Source organism: Limulus polyphemus, unplaced genomic scaffold (assembly GCF_000517525.1).
Source record: "Limulus polyphemus unplaced genomic scaffold, Limulus_polyphemus-2.1.2 Scaffold2804, whole genome shotgun sequence".
Classification (NCBI taxonomy): Eukaryota; Metazoa; Arthropoda; class Merostomata; order Xiphosura; family Limulidae; genus Limulus; species Limulus polyphemus.
The window spans coordinates 64783-74550 of record NW_013668414.1 but is presented as its reverse complement, the minus strand read 5'-3'; the positions used below and the strand labels follow the sequence as shown (position 1 = coordinate 74550).

The 9768-nt window shown below is 34.8% G+C and overlaps 1 protein-coding gene across 1 annotated transcript in view; it reads right to left on the bottom strand.

The window, feature by feature from the left end:
- LOC106467940 overlaps positions 1-2893 on the bottom strand; it is a 47261-nt gene extending 44368 nt beyond the window's left edge. Inside the window, exon 1 of the mRNA XM_013928326.2 lies at positions 2774-2893. Coding sequence (XP_013783780.1) covers positions 2774-2825 — 52 coding nt within the window. The 5' untranslated portion in view covers positions 2826-2893. The remainder of the gene's footprint in view (positions 1-2773) is intronic.
- Positions 2894-9768: the final 6875 nt, after the last annotated feature.

The window sequence follows — 9768 nt, the reverse complement described above, 5'->3', positions numbered from 1 at the left end:
ACAAAACAGTTCCGACATAAAACTGTATCTTTTAACACAAAACAGTTCCGACATAAAACTGTATCTTTTAACACAAAACAGTTCCGACATAAAACTGTATCTTTTAACACAAAACAGTTCCGACATAAAACTGTATCTTTTAACACAAAACAGTTCCGACATAAAACTGTATCTTTTAACACAAAACAGTTCCGACATAAAACTGTATCTTTTAACATAAAACGACCTAAATCGTTTACGGTGTTTCCCCTAATCGAGATGTTTAGATTTTGTACGAAACTAACAAGCAAGATCACCATGACAATGAGAGAGGACGCTCCCTGTCTTTTCTTAATATTCTGAACATTTCACGCACAAACCAAGTACAAACTTTACACTGTAAGAGTGTTGGTAAGTTGATGTATGATATAGACAAGTTTTCGAATACAATTCTATTACAAGATGCAGACGATTTTGTGAACCAGTGAGTTTCTGACTAAAATTCTACTAGAACATGCAGATCGTGTTTTATACGGTGACATATGCGTAATATATGGCACGGCAATATGTTGATAAAAAATAACTCGCCTGTGTCGATTTCTGGACTTACCCTAGGCCACAGCAACTAAGCACACGTGCCCGTCACCAGTTGAGGCGTAGGAGGAAATAGGAATAACTGGCTCTTATGATCTATTCAAGAAGCTACGAGGTTCTAATCGTGTTGATGCAATAATTTTTACACCGTGGTATTTGAAATGACAGTTTGTAATTCCCGCATCATCCAGCTTCGTTTCACGTAAGTTATGTTCAACTTCACATAAAAAAAAACTATAACTCTAACCTTCATACGTAAACAGAAACCCGTAATTATAACCTTCATACGTAAACAGAAACCCGTAATTATAACCAGGTCATAATTACAGGGTTACATTAACGTATGGTGGTTATAATTACGGGTTTCTGTTTACGTATGGCGATTATAATTAAAGGTTTCTGTTTATGTATGGTGGTTATAATTACAGGTTTTTTTTTACGTATGGTGGTTATAATTACGGGTTTCTGTTTACGTATGGAGGTTATAAGTACGGGTTTCTGTTTACGTATGAACCATACGTAAACAGAAACCTGTAATTACAAAATTCATAGGTAAACATAAACCTGTAATTATAACCTTCATAGGTAAACATAAACCTGTAATTATAACCTCCATACGTTAACGTAACCCTGTAATTATAACCTCCATACTTAAACATAAACCTGTAATTATAACCACCACACGTTAACATAAACCTGTAATTATAACTTCCATACGTAACAGACTATGATATTCGACACAAAACGATTAAAAGCAGTCAGAGCACAAGCAGGATACAAAACATGTTAATTTACAATAACAATTTTAAATGTACAAGCTTGCTTGTCTTAATACACATAGGTGTATATGTACGTATATACAATTGTCTAAGCTTTAAAAAATAAACTATATATACATATATATACACATGCATAAAAATACTGAAAACATATCGCACCATTTCCTGGGCGTCATTACAAAAATCATTCACACGCAAAGAATGTGGTAAACATTAAGTTCATTCTTAGGGCAATTTAGTACTTTGCAAGACAAATTATCCTAACAGCTGACACAGTGAAGACGGCATTAGGCTTTAAATGTGAGTTGCCCAAAAAGTGCTGCACGAAACAAACCCCTGCTTCTTTTTAAACAGAAGCTCAGCAGTAAGCTTGAAGGTTTATAATGTTAAATTCTGGGTTTGGTCCCTGCGATGCGAACAGCACAATTAGTGAGCGGATCGTGACACTTTTCGCTTAACAATAAACGAACAAAAATATTTCAAACAGACGAAGGCTTCACTATGATAATTAATCCAGTACGAATATTTGTTACAAATTGTCACTACAGTGTATACTAGCCCTCAAACCATATATTTTAACTGTACAAAAGTTGGTTGCCACTGATCATTCGTACTCTCAGTCAATTTACAGTTGGCTATTCAAAGGTCAGTGGCCAAAGATCACTCACGCAAACAACTGTGGTTCGCTGTATTTTATTATTTTATGCTTTGTCCAAGGTCTCAAATGTCGACTACCAATATTATATGTTTCAACAGAAGGACTAGGATTCTTCCTCTTATACTAGCTTACAACGTTCAGATTTTTAGGCTTCTGTATTTGGTGACGTATTCATATGTTAATTCCGTAAATTTAACTGAATAAATGATTATTATTTTCACTAGACATAAGCTTTTTGATTTTCAATATCAAATTCAACTTACCTTCAGGCCATGTTTCTTTTTAACCTAAATTATTATACGGGTTTCAGCTTTTTAAAACAATTGTGAATAATAGTCAAGTACACAGAATAATATTTTGTTTTTTCCGTTGTTTAACATTTACACAGACTAAAAATATTGAATTTAAAATCCTGTGATTATTTAGCAAAAAATAAATATTTCCATTGAAATTACGCCTTGAAATTCAAGTTTTTATTTGATATGAATGTAAAAATCGACCTCCAATTTTTATCTGCACAATTCCTTGTGACACGAGAAATTCTTATATTACACGTAGAAGTTAGCGATGGAATTCCGGGAAGATGCCAGCAATAGTCACCATTACTTAGAAACAGAAGTTATAACATATCGAAACAGGGTGGTATTAGGCTAAAGTTTGGTAACGTCCTGGCTCTCAAACCCGTTCACAAAAATATCATTTGAGGTATATATAAAAATTCGCTGACCTTTTCAGTCAAGTAAAAATGCCATACAGAACTTACCTATGTTTACGAAAAGTAAAATAAAACACACTATTCCACTAGTTGAGTTCATGTTGACCAACGTACTAACCCTCACATATACGTCTGTTTTCAGTACTTGCTCAAACGCGAAAGTAAAGAACTTTTATGTAACGTCACAGGGAAACAGCCAATAGAGTTGGACTAGATAAACTGAACGTGGCGCGCTGCAACTATGACATCTAGCGGTAAGTTGAGAAAGATTTAATTATTAAGGGATAACTGTTCAGAGCGATTTAATAATCAGAATTTCATATTTATCAGTAGCTTGTTCTGTCACTTTTAAATTATTTTTAAGAGGAAGTAAATTTCTATTTTTAATTAACTTTAAATACCTGATAATTGGTTCAAAGGCAAAACAAATGAACAGAATCAATACTACATTTTTTGAGGAACATCGTCGTCATGAACCAGACAAACAAAATTCTAGCTGTTTCTTCAAAAAATACTTCACACTACACTTATCATGTTTGTAATCTTTAAAATAAAACAACTAAAAGTAATGTATAAACTTATGTGATCTCACAGACAATTAGCATGGTAGACGGTATATTTCATTTTACTTTTAGTTTATAGCCTAATGTAATAAACCTGTATTTAACGAGCTACTTCGTAAATGATAATAAAACAAAGCTTTCTGTAGAAAACCCCGCCATTAGTGAGTGATTAGTCAGTGAAGTTTGCTTGTTTTTAGAGAAGTTATGTCTCTTATCTAGTAAAGAAACCATGACATCGATAGAATTGGACTGGCAATAAAAGTGGAATAATTGGAAGCGTCTTAACGTACACATTGTTGAGTCGACTATTAGGTAAAAAACAATGAAATGTTCAATCCGTAGCCTGCAACACCTTATCCTGACTTATGTGTTATTATCAACACATCATATAATGTTCTGGTTCATGTGTTATTATCAACAAATTACATCGTGTTCCGATTCTTGTGTTATTATCAACACATTACGTCGTTTTCTGATTCATGTGTTATTATCAACACATTATTTCATGTTCTGATTCATGTGTTATTATCAACACATTACATCATGTCCTGATTCATGTGTTATTATCAACACATTATATCATGTTCTGGTTCATGTGTTATTATCAACACATTACATCATGTTCTGATTCACGTGTTATTATCAACACATTACATCGTATTCCGATTCTTGTGTTATTATCAACACATTACGTCGTTTTCTGATTCATGTGTTATTATCAACACATTACATCGTATTCCGATTCTTGTGTTATTATCAACACATTACGTCGTTTTCTGATTCATGTGTTATTATCAACACATTATATCATGCTTTCTTATCTTACAATATCCACAATTAGTTTAGACAAAAGATAATAAGAGTTATTTAATACAGCATAACTTATTTTTCTACTTTCAAAATGTTTAGCATTAGATTATTAACAATTGTTTGATCTTTGGGAGTTATACTTAACTAATTAAACAAGGGTTGTGTACAAGTACAGAGAGCTCGCGCTGATTAAAAGATAATAAATAATTGGATTAACGAACTTTTTGTTAGTTTCTTGTTAAGCATAAAGCTACACAATGGGCCACCTGTGGTCTGCGGCAGAGCAGGTATCGAAACCCGATACTTAGCATTATAACCGTACTTACAATTGAGCCACCGAGGGGCTTTACTGAACTAAACAGCGTTGTACTTTACATATTGTCTTATAGCGTTGCTGGTCTGTTTGTTTCTGTTTCTGAAACTCTGTATGGAATTCGAATTTTCAACCTGCACTAAACGGCCAAGTCAGAAATCTTATTCGTTTCAGGTATAACACTTTCTAATTTGAATTACAGACCATACGATAGGAACCAATATATCTATGGTTTTTGTACAGCCCCTTGGAAAAGGATAACGGGATCGTCTATCACATATATAACACGTCCAAAGCTGAAAGCGCACATGGTGTTCAGTAGCATCACGTCTCGGGCCTCGAACCTTTTGATACGCAGCCTGATACGCTAACCACTAGGCTACATCCTCTCCTGTTTGCTTATTTTACACAAATCAATCATTCAGGTAATTGGTTATTTTATTTACTTCGCAATACAATTATCATTTTTATCCAGACGATACTGTAGATTAATAGTTTAGTTTTAAAATAACAAAAAGGGACCATTTGGTTTCTCAAGCCTTACACACAAGCCATTGGAAAATTTTAAGCCGACCCTTTGTCTGTCAGCAAATCAATGATTCCTCTCTATGCACCCCTAAAGTATTTGCCTCTACTACTGCTGACGACAACTCGTTTCATAAATCGGTTTTTTGTTTGGTTGTTCTCGGAGCAAACCCCCATTGGGCTATCTACTGTGCCCACCACGAAGAATCGAACTCCTGATTTTAGGGTTGTAAGTCCGTAAACTTATCGCTGTCCCGTCTGGGCACGTTTCATAAGTCAATCACCCTGTTATAAAAATAAAACATTTCCATTTACCAGTTAACAAGGAACATCCATAAAGAAATAAGACAGACTAGTAAGGCAAGATTTTCTTTTTGTGAACTTATGTTAGCTTTCACTTATACGACTTATCACTAAACGATTTTTTAAAGCTTTTTTCCATCGGACCTTATAATTTTTTTACACTACAAAATTAAGACTAACTGGCCTATAATTTTCCAGGTAACTCTTGTCACCCTCTTTAAAAAATTGAGTAACATTTGAAACTCTCCAGTCCTCTGACATCTAGCCGATCTCTATAGTTACCTACAAAATATGAAAGAGAGGGGCCCATATATCTGATCTTTGACCCCTTTTTATAAACCTCAGGGAAACCTAATGTTTTATATATTTTTAATCTCTCAAGTTTTTTACTTACCACCAAGGGATTGATATCTACATCCATCAGTTTTCATAGAATGTCCAGGACCAGGAATATTGTTCACGTCTTCTGTTGTAAGAACAGAATAGAACACCAAAAACCTCAGTCATTTTATAATACTAATAATTTCCAATCATAGTAATGTATGTGGTTAGACCGAAACTCAAAATCAACCTGGTCATCAGTAAAGTTAATTAAATATACTTTTCTTACGTTTCTACTTATAAAGATTAATAAGTGTTATTTCTTCAGTTGAGTACCGTTACTATTAACGATGTTTTCAGATATAATAACCTTGACGTTATTGTCGATGGAATACAATATTTTACAAACTTCTTAGCTTTCTCGACTGAAGCAGACTCATTATTTACCTATCTCTACGTAAACAACTTCCTGAAAAATGATAGATTTTTATTTTTTCGCAGATTAATTGTTTACTGCTGTTGTTGCCTCAATTTGAAGATTAGGCCTAACTTGTTACAACTTCCTGAAATGATTAATTTATTTTCGCAGATTAATTGTTTACTGCTGTTGTTGCCTCAATTTGAAGATTAGGCCTAACTTGTTACATTATAAAAATGCCTAGGGAATCACAGTTTGAAAGGAAAGACGATAAAGAACATGGGATCTCCTGATTATTACATTTATCATAATCAGTTTGAGTTTTATTATAGAACCTGTGTTTCTTATGCAGTTATTTATTGCTGCTGTGCCCCGGAACGTGACTAAGATTATTCATGTTTTGTAGTAAACACCGATCGTGAGGGTCACCGTTGAACGAAATGGGGAGGGACGACAGCAGTGTTTTGTTTGTTATTTTATCACCTTAGTGACTATGTAAAAGTACATCAGTTTACGTAAAACTTCGCTATACTATTTTTTTCTCTAAACTGATTTAAGAAGTACTTCGTTACTGTTGAGACAAAACAGATCCAAAGACATTGAGCCATTGTTAATTATACAGTAGCTGGTGAATTTATAACAGTAGCTTTATCTAAGTTATGTATAACTGGGGAAGGTTACGAATATATATAGAATATACGTAGTTATTGATGTTCATAATAAACAGAAACCTAAAAAAAATAATATGAAATAAATAGTTATTACAACGACCCGACAGTCGACGCTTTCTTGATCGGGATCTGGGAGGGTCAGATTCAATACTGACCTCTTTCGACTCGACAGTTCTCTCTGGGTCAGGATTTAGATCCTTTTGTTGGGATCTGGAAAGGTCAGGTACTATGGAAGACCTCTTCCTCCCTCCAGCACAGTTGTTATAAACATCGTGTTTGATAAATACTAAACGAAATATATCTGAGGGTTCTGCATCGTTTACGGTCTTTAGTTACAACAACCCCTTTCAGAGCCATATCTATTCATATACAACGTGTAGGATTTTGTATCGGAATATACGTTCCTTAGTTTGGTGTGTTTAGTCCTACACACGATAAACAGTTCCGTATATCGCGACACATTCAATTCACTAATTCATGACAAGAGTAATAGACATAAATACCCTAATTAATACTTTTATTATAAACTAGTTAAATGATACTTATATTTAAAGTCTAGCACAAGGTTGCTTGTTGTTACATATTAACTGGGGAAAGGAACTTATAGCGAGACAGTGAAGTCAGTAACTCGTTCTTATTCAGATTTTTTGTAAGATAATTATTTGAGCAATGTAAGAGCTTCTCGTTATAATTGCGTATTTGGGTAGAAAATTTGATCTCGTGTTTCTTGGTACTTTATATGCTACGGTGAGTATCGAGTGTTGTATTGGTTGTAATTGTCTTTTGATTAGGGTTGGTGAAATGTTTATCTATGCTGGACTGGCATATTCAATTATTGGTCGTATGTATTGTTTTTATATTCTAATAATGTTCTGTGGTGAAGTTTCCAAGTTGTTACCTGACAGTCTACTGACATAACTTGCGCGTCTCCGCATTTTGGTTCCAATCTGGTTAATATGGGTTTTCCAATTTAATTTAGCGTCATATGAAATACCTAAAAATTTAGCTGACGTGGCAGTCTGGAGAAGGATTCCATTCATGTACATTTTGATGGTTTCTTGGCACTTTTTGTTTTTTTTTCTAAAATAAGACTGTGTTTTAGGGACGTTGATTTTAATTCTTTGTTTTTAGCAATACTCTATTATTTGATTTAATACCAGTTATAGGTTTGTGGCTGCTATGGACGGTATTAGGGAGCTCTTCCTAATCTCCATGTCATCTGCAAATAGCGAACTGAGGCAGATATTTGCGTCTGTTAATTTGCGCCTGTTAACGGCATGTCGATTACATACATGATGAATAGAATGGGCTAACCAATCCTTCCTGGGGGACACCTACCTCTGGGGTAAAGTACTCAGACTAGGTGACCCGATAGTCTTCACAGAATGACAGCACTTTATTTTTCGCGCCATATCATGTTTGTGTGAAATAGGGTTTTCAGAAATGGTACTCTTCAAGAAGAACTCTCCACCTAATTATCAATTGAATATAGCTTGTTTTTATGTTTCACAGGCAACAGTCCACCAATGTAGCAGCTGTGTTCACCAAAATGTATATGTACTGAGAGTTTAGTTACGATTTCGTAATTCTATATGTGTACTGATACCTCTAAGCCAACTTACGTATAAAGCAACATCCTCAGTACGGTTATAAATATCCAACAGTTTAATATGATCAACAAATTACTATACTGCCTTACCGAATGTAAAAGAGAGAGAGAGAGACTCGCATATTTGATCTTTGACCTTTTCTGTTTAAACCCCGTGGGAAAAACCCTGTCTGATCCTGGTGCTTTATCTATTTTCAATCTCTCGACTTTTCTACTTCCCATCAAGGGATTAAATATCTACATGTTTAGGGTTAATCCAAGGACACAATATTCCGGTAGCTCAGTAGTAAACTTGAGGACTTATAACGCTAAAATTAAGGGTTCGATTCCTTCGATAGGCACAGCATAGATAATCTATTGTGCAACTTTTTGCTTAACAGCAAACTTATGCTTTAGTATCTGACGTTATAGGGCCTCAGCACCTAAACATATCGTGATAAGAAAAGTTTGTTAGTACTTGATGTTATAAACGTGATATAGGCAGGGGAGGACCTCAACATCTAAACAGATCGTGATAAGGAAAGTTTGTTAGTACTTGACGTTATAAACGTGATATAGGCAGGGGAGGACCTCAACATCTAAACAGATCGTGATGAGAAAAGTTTGTTAGTACTCGACGTTATAAATGTGATATAGGCAGGGGAGGACCTCAACATCTAAACAGATCGTGATGAGAAAAGTTTGTTAGTACTCGACGTTATAAATGTTATATAGGCAGGGGAGGACCTCAACATCTAAACAGATCGTGATAAGAAAAGTTTGTTAGTACTTGACGTTATAAACGTGATATAGGCAGGGGAGGACCTCAACATCTAAACAGATCGTGATGAGAAAAGTTTGTTAGTACTTGACGTTATAAATGTGATATAGGCAGGGGAGGACCTCAACATCTAAACAGATCGTGATGAGAAAAGTTTGAGAGCCCTGTGTGAAATTCAGTGTATATAGCAACAGTAATTTTTTATCATCGTTAATAAAACTGCAGTGTAGAAACGAGTAACTAAGACAGGACATAACGTAAACATCAAATGTTGATTACAACTTCTCTGACGCTCTGTTAACTTAAACTGAAGCTACACTCATTTCTACTGGTCTTAAAACTCTATCGTTTGTGGTTAAAGAGGGGACGCAGGTGTCACTGGTGTTTTACTTCGGGGGACACAAGATTCAGAAAGCACTCTCTTGGCTAGTGGTCCCGAAAACAGCAGAAAGATACCTCTAACTGTAAGGTAAACAGTCAGTGTACGTCTAAAGTCATAACTAGGCCTTGACCTAAAACATAAACATTGTCCATTAAACAGATAGTTAATATTTGGTATTTTCAACCAGAATGGTATCTTATGCGACATATGAACTAAACTTTCAGGTCACAAGCCCCGGTGTTCAAGCATCGCTATCCCTAACTTAGAATTAAGGAGGAGAACTAGTCAGCAGCATCCGCCGTGTGTTAGACTACTCTTAAATATCTAGATCTACAAAATAATAAACTGAACTGCATGCATTGATTAAT